Raw genomic sequence first — 13,980 nt, forward strand, 5'->3', positions numbered from 1 at the left:
AAGACCAGTGAAGGGGCAGGTGAGAGTGAGCTGTCTAGCTGCTGTCCGACCCGGCTCCTTCCTGCATTTCTTTTGTGGAGTATACCTCCCCGCCCACTTATATCTGTCAACCACCTGGTCCTGTGTCCACGTGACTTTCACTGGCAGGCTCATTTTGCTTCTGACCAATTAGTGATGACTCAGAAGGACCATCATCTTATCTCTAATTCCTCTTTCAACCCTTGAGTCTTTAACCTTCTGGTCTAGTAGAAACTACAATTCCAACTACCCTTGGTATCCTTGGCAATGTAGTCGTTTCAACTACTGAGTATCTATGGGTTCCAAGAGAAAGACATGATGTTTGTACCATACGAGAGCTTGGCAGGTGACCCCCTGAGCTGTAAAAACAAATATCTGCATTATAAATGTGTCAGGGATACAAGAAAGTATATTAAATTAAAAATGTGTATTATCTTCACCTTTCCCCCCATTCCTGCCTCCACCCCCACTGCTATGGAAGAGAGAAAATACCTTTGACTATTCAGCGTCCCTCCCCTCCAAAGCCCAAAGGAGAGTGACAGGCAAACCCTGGGCTTTCCTGTGTTGGCAGAAAGAAAAGTAAAGTATTTAAAGAAGGCATGCTGGTGAAGAATGAGGATGGGGCAGATCTTCGAGGCTGTTGGTAGACTATGAAAAATACTGAGAAGATGAATTTAGGATGTGGTGCTACAATTTTTTATTTAGAATCCCCCTTCGGTGTCTTTGTCTTTCACTTACGGTCAGAAAAGCATCAGCAAACCAAGAATAAGAATTCAAAGCCTTAGATGGCCAATCTGCTGACCCAGGTACCCTGAGGCACCAAGCCTTGTACAAGGTTTCTTTCTAGCTTCGAGTGACAGTGCAAATCACAAAGCCTGATGGTAGCCTCACTGAGGGCATCCCTCTACTATTTATGAACGTGTCCTTAACAGAAGTGGCTAGCATCCTTCAAAACTCCATTTTATTGTTAGATCGTTTGAGGAAAAATAGTTGGGGAAAAACATGTGAACGGAGACATATAAGTGGTAGATGTTACCTTATACAAACTGAGAAAATACTTAAAAATTACAAGATGATCTCACAGACATTTATTGCAGAAAGCTTCCAAGAACTGCCTTATCTCAAATTGCCACACATACATCCTCTTTTGATCATAACTAACCAGAAAGTATTAATATTTCTGGACAGTTGTTAACAGGTAAAAAATAAAACTGTAAAGAACCCCTATTTTGTTGGGGATACTAGACTACAATAAATGAAATAGAGGAAAAAACTCAAGTGCGTAAAACTCTAGGCTTCTGAATAACAAAGAGGCAGACGAGTAAATATAATCTGGGGCAACAACCATGCACAAAAGTATAAAACAGAAGAATTGCTTAATGTTCTCCAAATTATCTAGTAATTCTTTGGTAGAGAAGTTATTGAGAGCAGAAACACACACTCTAACTGTTTGCTGGGCTGGTGTATTTCACTACACCTAGACATTGTCAGTAAAGGGCTATATTTGGAACCAATTTACTGCTGTTGTCTTTACAGCTCATACACTTGTTGTGTTTTACAACTAATACATTTCAGCAGATTCCAGCATCCTTAAATGTACAATATTTTCTTGGTACCTTTGAAAAGCAAGGATAGAGCATTAGTGGCTCATCATAATTCTCTGAAGATGATGAGGGGCTCCACAATATAGTTTATAACCTTCCGCTGCCACAGGGATATCACAGGTGCCTTCTTGTAAAAATATGAGCTTGCTCCCACAGCCTAAAATAAACCTGCATAAGCCTAAGACAAAATCATAGAGTGAACCTGGAAGAAATGGTAGAATGTAAGTGACGGGAAACAACCCAGATGACATTTAATCTAATCCATATAGAACAGTGATAATCACAACAGGATGAAACTGTTAGGCACCCAAATGTCATTTTTTTCTGACTTACATGTTCATGGTAACAAAGTATGAAAAACATGAAGAGTCTTTTCTATAAATATTTTTACAGATGCAATGCAGAATTTTACCTCCTCCTATCTAGACATTGTATCCTCAATATTTTGTCTCATTTCTCCATATTCTTTAAAAGGTTGCATTGCCAGGTTGCTCCATAACTGAACTGAATCCCCAGTCAATGAACATTTAGATTGTTTCCAGCTGTTAGCAATTATAAAATCTTTGGTGATAAATTGTCATAATGTGTGTGTGTGTGTGTGTGTGTGTGTGTGTGTGTATTATTGTGCACAGATATGCTGGGGAGATACGCTGCAGAGGTAGACCCATGTTCAGGCTTTTGATCTATATTGACAAATGACTCACCAGAAAACATGAACCAACTTACATTTCTTCCATCAGTGTATGAGTGTCCACATCTCATGTATCCACCAATACTGGGTACCATTCCGTTCATCTTTGGCAGTCTGATAATCCAGAAATTGTATCTTGTTTAACTTGAATATTTCTCACTCCAATATTTATTGGCCCGGGTCTTTATTTCTTTTCTTTTGGATTAATTATTATTCTTATTGATTAGAATGTACCCTATGTATCAAAGATAACCTTCTCTAAACTTCATATATTGTGACCATTTTTTCCCAGTACACTTACTTTTCTTTCTTTTTTTATTTTTTTTAAATGTTTATTTATTTTTGAGACAGAGAGAGACAGAACATGAACGGGGGAGGAGCAGAGAGAGAGAGGGAGACACAGAATCCGAAGCAGGCTCCAGGCTCTGAGCTGTCAGCACAGAGCCCGACGCGGGGCTCAAACTCACGGACCTTGAGATCGTGACCTGAGCCAAAGTCGGATGCTTAACTGACTGAGCCACCCAGGCGCCCCTCTTTTTTTAAATTCAAATACATCAGAGGTGCCTGGCTGGCTCAGTTGGTAGAGCTTGCAACTCTTAATCTCAGGGTCATGAGTTCAAGCCCCACTTTTAGGTGTAGAAATTGCTCAAAAAAGAAACTTTTTAAAAAAATGTTTTTAAATCCAGTATTGTTGTTGAGAAAAGAACACGCAGGTTTCAAGTCAAGAGAGCATGCTGAAATAAAATTAAATATGTCAATCATTTTCTTCATAGTGTTCTTCACGTGCTCTTTTATTTCCAAATAGTAACCAACTGTCTAAACACAATATATTGAATACTTCATCTTTTTCCATTGCCACTTAGATCCTAACTCCTTGCAAATGTAGCAACAGCTCTGTGGCTGAGATTCCTGTTCTGTTTCATTCATTCTTATGCTGGCGTCATGCTTCTCTTATAACTTTAAAATACATGTTAACATATATTAATATGGCTATCCTGTCATTTTTTAAATTAGTTGCTATTCTCCCTAGTTTAATTTTTTGTATGACTACTGCAATCACTCTTGTGTTCCCAATTCAAAAATCCCATTGGAATCACTTTACACTTATTAAATAGAGGATGCCTACATGTTATCTTTATAATACAGAGCTTCCCACCCAAATCCATGAGTGTTTCTCCATTTCCATCTTTTAGGTAGCTCAACAGAGTGCTTTGTTCCAGAAAGGTCTTGCACATTACTAGGCAGTTTATAGTTTTTGCTGTTATTGTGGAAAGGATGTTTTCCATCACATTTTCTAACTAGTTATGGCTGGCACCTGATAGAATTTTTATAAGCCTAATAACTCTTTGAAAATTCTTGACAGGAACACACTATTCCACTTTTATCGTGACCAGGTGTTTGCATTTCCAAAGTGACTACTTCTAGACAAGGAGGGGAGCGTGCTGTTGCTACTCTCAAACTCCCTCCTTCCTGGATTGTGGGTCAGGTATGGCCAAAAAGATAATATCTGCCCAGCATTCTGTAAGTTTTACGTTTTTCCCACATATTACCTCACCTAATTTCACAACGCCCGTCTAAAGCGGATGGGATTCTCTACAGTAATCGAGTTATTAGTCTCATCTTAAAGATGAGGAAACAGAGGCTCAGATCTGAATCACTCTCCTGGAGAGCTGGTTTAAAATGCAGATATGTGGGTCCCACCCGGGACCTATTCCTCAAAATCTTAAGGGTGCGTGTGAAACCGGGAATCTGGTTTTTTTTTTTTCACTGGCTCCCCCTGGTGGCTACTATGAGACATTTAGATCACGGAGTCAAGAGGCTAAAATTGAAAAGTTTCCTCCTCCATCTTAGGCATTTATTCTACCACACCTCAGTGGAAACTTAATAATTGTGAGGGGGTTTTCGCAATTTTTGAAGACTCTGGCATTTTTTAAAGTATCTCTTTATATAGGGGATTCTGCAAAAAGCATGCTCTGGTTTGCCACCACAAGCCTGTGTGCAGGCTTCACTTATAATTCAGTCACTTCCTCTCAAAGTCTTAATTAAAAGATGGCTCCCCCGTACTCTGTGGCTAATGACAACCTGCCTGGCTACAATGGCTTCCACAGCCTTAGTGAACCTCAGGACGCCTTGGCAGTGGTCCTGCCCCAGTGGCCTAGAATCTGGCAATTCTGTAGCTAATGATGGTTGCCTGGAAAAGTGGCAGAGTGCCCCAAGCACAGATCCCACCCAGGGGACCCCCATTGCCGAGGCATCCTCTTAAAACAGGTAGGCCAGCTCTCGTGCAGGACAACATTGCTGGTGACCCCATCTTGCTAGTTAGTGTGTTGAAAAACTCATGGTGACTCTTTGGGAAATGCCAAAGATTCATCTGCAGAAAATAGGTGTCTCAGAGAAAACCTTCATTTTGGGATGAGTTTAATACGCTTTTCAGGGGCGCCTGGGTGGCTGAGTTGGTTAAGTGTCCAACTTCGGCTCAGGTCATGATCTTATGGTTCATGGGTTTGAGCCCCACGTCAGGCTCTGTGCTGACAGCTCGGAGCCTGGAGCCTGCTTCGGATTTTGTGTCTGCCACTCTCTATGCCTCTCCCCCACTCACATTTTCTCTCTCTCTCTCTCTCTCTCAAAAATAAATAAACATTTCAAATTTTTTTTAAATAGTAATAATACACTTTTCAGTTACCCAACCAGTATTTATGAAGTTACATTGGAAGGTCCATGCTAGACTCTGAGATGTGCGAATAAAGAATACACAATGCTTTATGACCCACTGAGCAAAAGAGCATGGAAAGAAGCTTAATGTTATTTGGGGGAATCAAGAAAAAATTATGGAAGTGTGTTTATGACCTTGGGAGTTTCCCAGACTGACAAGTGTGGGGAAAGCATTCCAGAATTTCTTTTCCCAGAATTCCAGGGGAAAGAGCCTAAGTAAAGGCATCATGAGTATTGGATCATTGGCGGGTAAGAAATAAAAGAGAGCTGGAATGGTAAGCCAGGGCCAGACTACAAGGACTTTGTACACTCTTGGAAGGTGTTTGAAGTTTATCTTGGAGCTGTTCAGGAGCCACAGCTGCATGAACTCTGATGGCAGGAAGGAAAACCAGCAGATGAGCCTGGGAGAACCGGATGTGGATCAGGAGGCCACTGACAAGGCTGGGAGTGAGGGACTGCACGGGAACAGCTACAAAAAGGCTAAAGAAGAGTCCCATTCCTGAGGTACCTAGCAGGTGGAATTGGCAGGATGTGGTGACCAAATGAATGCTGTGGAAAGAAAAGCGAGGCCAAGCAGGACTCTGAAATTCCAGGATGTGGACGTCATGGAATCACAGCTCTTTGAAATTCCTTGAAAACCCTTGATGGGAACACACTATTAATGTGAGCCTCCCCAGTCGGTTCCAAAAGCCCTGGAACTAAACAAGCTCTTCCCCCTCCTCCTCCTCCTTCTCTTCCGTCATCAAACAAGTACTGGCGGGGGCAGACCTTTCTGGAACACACACCCCAACCCAGAACCAAGGCAGCTTCATTCCCACAAGCTCTGTTCTCAAAAGTACTGTTATTTCAGAAGTCATGTGTTCAGTGATGCCACCTGACATCTGCATAAGTCTTGCTCTACAAAATCATCATGCTCACGCTCCCTTTTGCTCCTCACACTTCCAAGAAGAAAATCGAGACTTCGGGAAGCTGCGGCTTGCTCAAGTTCCCCCAGAGTTCCTTCAGAGTGAATTCACAGTTCCAACCAGTTCTTCTGCCTTCAAATCCAGGGCAGGTACAGCCCAAAACAACTACTAACCAAATCCCCTTCATAATACCTAAATACCTAAAGGAGAAAGGAGTAGGACCGGAGATGGGAGACGTATAGCGGGTATGTGTTACCCTGTTCCAATGGAACTCTCATTATTGTAGGACATACCTGCAGACCTAACCCCAAAAAAGAGCCCTCAATTCAGAGTCCTAACAGATTCTCGGGAAGGCTGTTTGGTTTTCTGCACAGTCTATATTCTGCAGGAAAAACACCTCAGGCTTACACATCAAGTAAGAGACTTCCCCAGGCAACTTTTATTTCAGGGGGGATGGGAGGGAATGAGGGTGGGGAGAGTCTGCAGCTCACCAAACAAGAAGCATTCCTTGCAAAGAAGGGGGTAGAGCTGGCTGGGATAGGCCAGCGTAGATGGGTGAGAAAGGTTTCAAGCCACAAGAAGAGAAATATATACGATGGAAGTTTGCAACCCACCAGGAAGGAATTCACGACCAACTCATATTTAGGAAAATGTATTGTTACAGTTTTCTAACTTATTTTAACTTGAAGGAAATCTCAGATGCTTCTGAGTTGGTCCCTTAAAAAATGAACATGCACACTTTGAGGCTTCAACCAGGTCACAAACACACGTAAGCAGTGCCTGAGAGCAGCCAGTGGAGCTAGGTAAATCACTGTCCCAGACACATTCTTCCAGAAAAGAAGAAGAGCAGGGGATGAGGGTCAGAAAAGTTCAGAGTGGGAAAAGGTCAGTGGCTGATGCTGAAGGTGTCCAGTCAGCAAGCATGATGAGAGTCAGAATCGAGAGTTTTCATTTAAATCTCCCTTTCTTGCAGCCCCCTGGACACAAGACAAGCCATTGTGATGATTACCCCTAGCTATGAACAGCTTAGAAAGAGTTTTGTTTTGTTTTGTTTTTATTTTACATCCTAATTAGTTAGCATCTGGTGCAACAATGATTTCAGGAGTAGATTCCTTAGTGTCCCTTACCCATTTAGCCCATCCCCCCTCCCACAATCCCTCCCATAACCCTCAGTTTGTTCTCCATATTTATGAGTCTCTTCTGTTTTGTCCCCCTCCCTGTTGTTAGATTATTTTTGTTTCCCTTCCCTTATGTTCATCTGTTTTGCCTCTTGAAGTCCTCCTATGAGTGAAGTCATACGATTTTTGTCTTTCTCTGACTGACTAATTTCACTTAGCATAATACCCTCCAGTTCCATCCACGTAGTTGCAAATGGCAAGATTTCATTCTTTTTGATTGCCGAGTATGCATGCCGAGTACTCCATTGTATGTATGTATGTGTATATATATGTGTGTGTATGCACACATATATATATATACACACACACACACCCATCTTCTTTACACATTCATCCATTGATGGACATTTTGGGCTCTTTCCATGCTTTGGCTACTGATGATAGTGCTGCTATAAACATGGGGGTGCATGTGTCCCTTCGAAACAGCACACTTGTATCCCGTGGATAAATGCCTAGTAGTGTGATTGCTGGGTTGTAGGGTAGATCTATTTTTAGTTTTTTGAAGAACCGCCATACTGTTTTCCAGAGTGGCTGCACCAGCTTGCATTCCCAAGAAAGAGTTTTTATACCCCTTTAGGGTAAACACAATTTGTTCATTTCCAGGTGATAGAGACCTACCGGCTTGCCCCACATCTCACCAAATGAGTCACAAAGTATGAACTTGAACTCAGACATGAGCAGAACTTCTCTGAAGCTTGGATATAAGGCCAAGAGCATGAAACTGTCCTTCTGCTGTCATGCCGGGACAGTGGTTAGCACCCTCCCCCCAGGCATTAATAATCCAGGGGAATGTACCTTTGTTTGATTCTGCTATTAACTAAAAGTTGAGATGGTCTGAAGGTGCATATTAACTTGTAAATCTTGTCAGGTAGACATGCAAATAATTCCTGTTCAGTAGAAAAGAGAACACCCCAGGTTATCTTTTCCATAGGACAACCTCCAGTCTCCTAGTGAAGCTAGTCACCTCATGTCAACATTTTGCTTTTTAAGTACCTATAAATGTCAGCTCTTCAAAACGCTCCTTGTACAAGATTTATCATCTTACTAGTTCTCTCATCAATGAGTTAATAAAACTTTGACATATCTTCATCCTATATTTAGCTGAGAGCCATGTTTTTAACTTGCCTAAAATTCTGTTTCCTGCCATGTATATCCTCTAGTGTTTCTTCCTCTGAAACAGCACCTTTAAGGTATCACATCCACACACCTCTTCAGATCTGCCTCATCCTACCTCCTCCAAGAGAGCACGCTCAACATGAGTGATGCAGAGAGCAGGGCATGTGCTGGGAAAGGAACGGAAGCTCCCTCCTGACCTGGAATTTTCACCATTCCAGTCCTTTGGATTCATCGTATATTCATCACATTGACTTCAAAAGACTGCTCTTGGCAGATGAGACCTTCCAGTCCACCACGTAGCAGGGGGAGGGACGTTGGATCAGATTCCTAGTGCTGGGCTGGGCTGGCGGTTTGAGCTGGTTTACAGGGAATGGCCAACACTTCCTCATCCACTCGGTGCCAGGAGGTGACTAAATGTCAAGAGGAGAAGGCTCAGAGCCTGCCTGAGTGAAGCTAGCCGACCCTCCAGAGAGCAAACCCCTGACTTAGCCTTTATTAGCACCTCTTCCAGCTCACAAAATTAACCACTCCGATCTGCATAGAGGAACACAAGGAAGCAAAGAGTTTAATGGATTTGGAGAAGACAGCCTTCATTTTACATATTTAACAGGTCACTGACAACTTTTCACACTCTACTGAGAGAACCATCTGAGCCCTTAGCAGGTCCTTTGACCCATTCTCTTGAAAGCCTCTCTAAGCTCAGTAAACAACTCTAATAGCTCCAAGAATAGAAGGTGGTCTGGGATTTTAGCCTGACGTTGTCTGCCAGGCAGATTTGCTGGCTGCAGGCGCTTCCCAGCATTAGTGTCTTGCCAGAGAGCTTCTAGCCGCGCGCAGCTCTGCACATTTTGAAGGACTTTCTTTTGCCTGGGTCACCTCTGGTGCTCCATTCCTATACTGTGTGTTAAGCATCTGTTGCATATACCAGCAACTGTGCTGTGTGTTCTGCAGGATGTGAAGCATGGAGAGTCTGTCCTCAAGGGTCTTCCGATCCAGTGGGAGATACAAGACACAGATCTAAACAGCTATCATCTGGGGTAGAAAGTGACCAGTAATTCACAAATATCATGAAATTTTGTGCCAGTTAATATGCACTGCGTATACAGTAGAGAGCAGTGCAGACTGGCTCTTGTCGTTACTAAAGGTTCAGGAAAGATCTGTCGAGGAGGGAAGGTAACAATTGTGGAGCACTCACTATGGGCCAGCCTGTGTACCAGGCATTTTCTCATTTAATTTGCTCTCTTTGGGAAGTGATGTTATTCCCATTTTTAACAAATGAGAAAGGAGAGGCTCAGAGATGTTAGGTGGCTTTCCGAAGGTCACTCAGATAGTGAATGGCAGAGACAGGTGTCGAACACAGAACCATCTGACTTAAAAGATCCTGCTCTTTCAGCCTCACTACATTTACTATTAGCATTTTGGGGCATGTCTTCCTTCTGTGCTGTTGTGACTGATTTGTTTCCAAATCAAGGAACTTTGTAGGATACAGGATAGCAAGCAATAAGGCATCCACTACTACGTTGAGATACGGACTCACAAAGCCATTTGCAATCTCCACGAGGCGTGATTAATGCTCGGATCTGTCCCTCGGTCTTCCCTAGAATCATCTGTGTGATCCACTCATCTTCCTTCCGATAGAATAGGAGAATAGGAGGGCAGAAAAGAGAGAATAACAGCGCCTTCCAGGGGTCTGCCCCTTTCTTTAGGATTCTTTCTACCAGGGCTGACCAAACACACAGACTAGACAGTCCCTACACAGCAAAGCTGAAAGCCAACACGGCTTCCGCCCAAAAAATGCCACCCTCTCTCCTCCCACCACTTTGCCTTAACACAAGGAAATTATTTCAGTTCCTTCTCTTTCATTTTCTCTGGAGAAAAGAACTCTGGATTTCATAGCTTAACAAAGCCTTCAGCAAAAATGTCTAAATTAGTGAGTCAGGACAGCCCTCCATGCTCACCTATGGGGCCCCATCTCCCCCAGTGCACCCTGGGTAGCAGGTGAACCACCCCTTGCCCCTCCCCAGTGCACCCTGGGCAACTCTTGGCCATTCGTGGGACTCAGCTTAGACATGTCCTCCAGAAAACCTTCTCTGATGAAGCTCCAGCAGAGAGGGTGCGTGGGGGTGTGTGCACGCACACATCACACACACACGTATACACATGCAGTAGGGCCCCCTGCACGTTCCCACACGCCACCAGCACCCACACACATGCACACATGCATAGTGATACAGTAATACCCCCGCTGTCTGCTCCCACACCCTTCCATGCTACCTCTGACATAGCATTTACTACATTGCGCGGTGCCCAGGCTTTGCCACTAAACCCCTCCTCCCCAGGCCCCATGACAGGAGGAACTGTATCTGGTCTTTCCACACCCAACACTGAGCATGGTCTAGGAACCCGATCAACCCTTGAGCGAGAGAAGGACAGACAGAAGGGAAAACTATGCCCAGACTCTCATTCCACAGCCCAAACTCACTGGGCTGGCACTCACGCAGGCCTGGTACAAGTCCCTGCAGTCAAAGGTACCCAGAGAGAGAAGGGTGGGGCCTGAGGAAAAGCAGCCTGGAGGGAAACCCCAACAGCGCCCCCACGACAAAGGTCAGTGCCATTGCTTGGGAATACATGCAGGGCCCAAAGGGGCCATGAGGATAACTAGGCATCTGGGCCTCCCTCCACAGATGGCTCTGGGCCTGGAGGTCGTGGGAGGCTCCGAGAGGGTCTGCAGAACAGCTGGCCCTGACCTGCATGTACTGGGCTCACCAGAGGCAGGAAATTCCATGTTGTAATGGCTGGATTTGTTCCATTCATTCCTGATCCATGACTAGGTAGTGACTTGGTCATTAAAGAAACCATGTAGGCAGATTTCAGGAACATCTGACTGGGCTCCACGCATGCAGGAAGAGGAAAATATAACAGAACAAAGCTCTGGAAATATGAAAGGAAATAAAAATGTTTGAATGCCCCCTCTTCTGTCAGCATCGGCACCAGGGCTACATGGAACGGGGTTCACCGCTTAAAAACACAATTTGAAAGCTCATCGCAGTGGCTACAGCCATGTTATCAAGCTGAACTCATGTTGATCTGGGTAGATTAGAAAAATCATTCCTGGGGTCTAGGGAGGCAGCGCTTTTAAACAAGTGCTTTTCAAAGAATGAGCCATTGAGAAGTACTTAGCATACATGTAGTCCAGGAACCTGAAAACAAATAAAAGCAACAGCATAACAGAATCAGCAACTCTGAGCAGACTGGAGAATCTGGCCAGCCTCTATAGGAGATATAGTGATAAAGGTTGCTATGCAGTCTGTCTGTCTTTCCTATACAGCTAAGGGTAGAAGGAGCCAAAAATCATCTTTCCCTGCATTTGCACATTTTTTGATCAAGTAGGGGGAAAAAAAATCACATTCTCCCACATACTTTACTTTCTTTTTCTAAAAAGAGATTAAACGGGGGGGGGGGGGGGAGAGGGGGGAGGGGCTGGAATTTAAATTGGCTCTTTTCATTCATCATGAGAATTGTATTACTTTTGCATTGCATGTGTTCAATCTGAGTTGAGTTTCAAGATGAGACTTTATTTCATTTCCAGACATGTACAGAGTAGTGGGTGTCCCTATATCACTTCTCACTTTTGGCCACAATTGCTTGGCAAGGCAGTGAACCTGCTGGGTATATCAAACTGCCCACTTTTCCCTCTATATGCACCCTTTAGGTATGTGAAAGTGAACCCGTGCAACATCTCCTCTGGCAACTAAGGTTCAAAATCGTAATCAGTTGGGCTAACGCACTGGACTATTCAACTTAAAAACAAAACAAACCAAAAAAAACTTTTTAAAATGAAGGTGAAGCCCTTCTCGTTTCATTATTAGCTTTGCCTTATAGACTCTAAACTATGTCAGTGGGCTACTATTCTGTGCTTTCGTGGCTTAATCAATATTTCAGGGACAGACAGAAGCAGAGAGAGTTCAAACGGAGAAGTTGCTTACACAATTCTGTATCCTGAAAGGTGGCTCCAACAAAAAAAAAAAAAAAGGAAAAAATACCCTACCCAAGAAAGCGTCCATCATCCTTTTGCTGCAGGATCTTGATATTCCAGGACCTAATGGGGATCAATGAGTAGCCTACAGAGTGTCCTAGTGGCACAAGTGATATTCATCTCAGTTGAGAAATCCGGACTTGGCTGAGCTCATCTGCTCTCACTGCAGGCCAAGGTTGCCTTTCACTTGCAAATCATGCTGTCGGCTTGGTTTAGAATATACATGGGTGAGGCATATGCTTATCCTTGCCGCCCAGGAAGATGTTGGCATGGAGACATGTGAAGCCTCCTGATGGAAGCTCACATTTATGGACTCTCCTCTTCTCTTCTCCCCTAGTGACTGTGACAGTGGGAGGCAAGCAACATTTGCTCGGACTGTATGACACGGCAGGACAGGTACGTTTTTGCTGTTTTGATTCATCAGGGGTTTGGGAGTGGGGAGAATGATCCATTTGGCTAGGCACAGGGGGACTAGCAGTACAGATATTACCTTGTCTGATCATTCGGGGCAAATTTATGGTCTGTCTAAGTGAAACTAAAGGCACATTCTTCATATCGTAAAAACATTTATAATTACAAAAAAAAACTAACTCAAAGAAACATTACTCGAGGTGTTGATAGGCAAGTAACAATTCATTGATTGACGGTTATCAGTAACCAAAATAACACATTTGCCAAGAGTCTCAATTTCTTCCTGCCCATACCGATGCCAGATTCAGGACTAATGAGTCAATGTTATACATATTAGTTTCGCTCATTATTTTTTTTTTTCATGCTATACTCTTTGCCCAGCCATTATTTGAATTGCCTAACGAGCTGTGGAAAGGTCCAAAAAGAGATGAGGGGTGGGCAGGTTGTGGGGGGTGGAGCATGGGAGAGGGATTAAGTGCTGGAAAGAAGAAAAACCAGGATCCTGAATGGTTTCCAGAAGTGAGGGTCAACCCCTGCACAACTGGAGGTTGACTCTAAATTCTCTGAGATTCTTGAAATATTCTCACTCTGTCAGAGATGTCTTCAGGTTGGAGAATGTAACCAACCAATTATGTAAGGCCATAGACTAGAAAGAACCCTCAACACCGATTCAGTCAGCACATGCCCTACTTAGATGAAAATGCCACCTTACCTTTCTTTCCTCACACCCCACACTCCACTCTGAAAGGTTTCTAATGTTATAAATTCATGGGTTGGAGGCAAAGTGGTTAAGCAATTGATGGCCATGGCCCAATTTCTTTGATAGAGCTCTTGTTACCATTGGGTCATTTATTTAGGTCAAAATCAGCGGGTTGTTCAGTCTGTCCAAATTCATACATCTTAAGTCCTTTGGAGTGAACGTTGACCAGGCTCTTTCCCACTGTGAGTTTCCTGCTAATTGTTCTTTGTAGTTATGCATTTGTCTGGGCCTTTTTCCCACAATTATCTGGAGATATGTCTTTTTGCTCAACTTGAAAACTCTCCACTAGGAAAACTAAGAATAAATGGAATTCTCTTTGGGATTTCTGTGTGTATTTGCAAGGACCACATATAAATGTCTGTGGGACACCAGAGGCTGATGCTGGGCAGGCCCGGGCAATGGGAAACTGGAAAATCTTGCACCAGACTCAAGACTCCTAAGAGTGTCCAGTTTCCCTTTGTTTGTAGATGGCTGTTGTAGCCAGCTACTCTCAGGAACTGGGTGGGGAAAGAGACTTCTCACCTCAATATCAAGACACTCAACTAGGAA

General features: G+C 43.6%; 1 protein-coding gene across 1 annotated transcript in view; it reads left to right on the forward strand.

Annotated features, from left to right (window-relative positions):
- The window catches only part of RHOJ (ras homolog family member J), an 83,327-nt gene that overhangs the window by 46,800 nt on the left and 22,547 nt on the right, over window positions 1–13,980 (forward strand). Inside the window, exon 2 of the mRNA XM_007095215.3 lies at window positions 12,598–12,656. Within this exon, the coding sequence (XP_007095277.1) occupies window positions 12,598–12,656 (59 nt within the window). The remainder of the gene's footprint in view (window positions 1–12,597; window positions 12,657–13,980) is intronic.

Source organism: Panthera tigris, chromosome B3 (genome assembly GCF_018350195.1).
Source record: "Panthera tigris isolate Pti1 chromosome B3, P.tigris_Pti1_mat1.1, whole genome shotgun sequence".
Classification (NCBI taxonomy): Eukaryota; Metazoa; Chordata; class Mammalia; order Carnivora; family Felidae; genus Panthera; species Panthera tigris.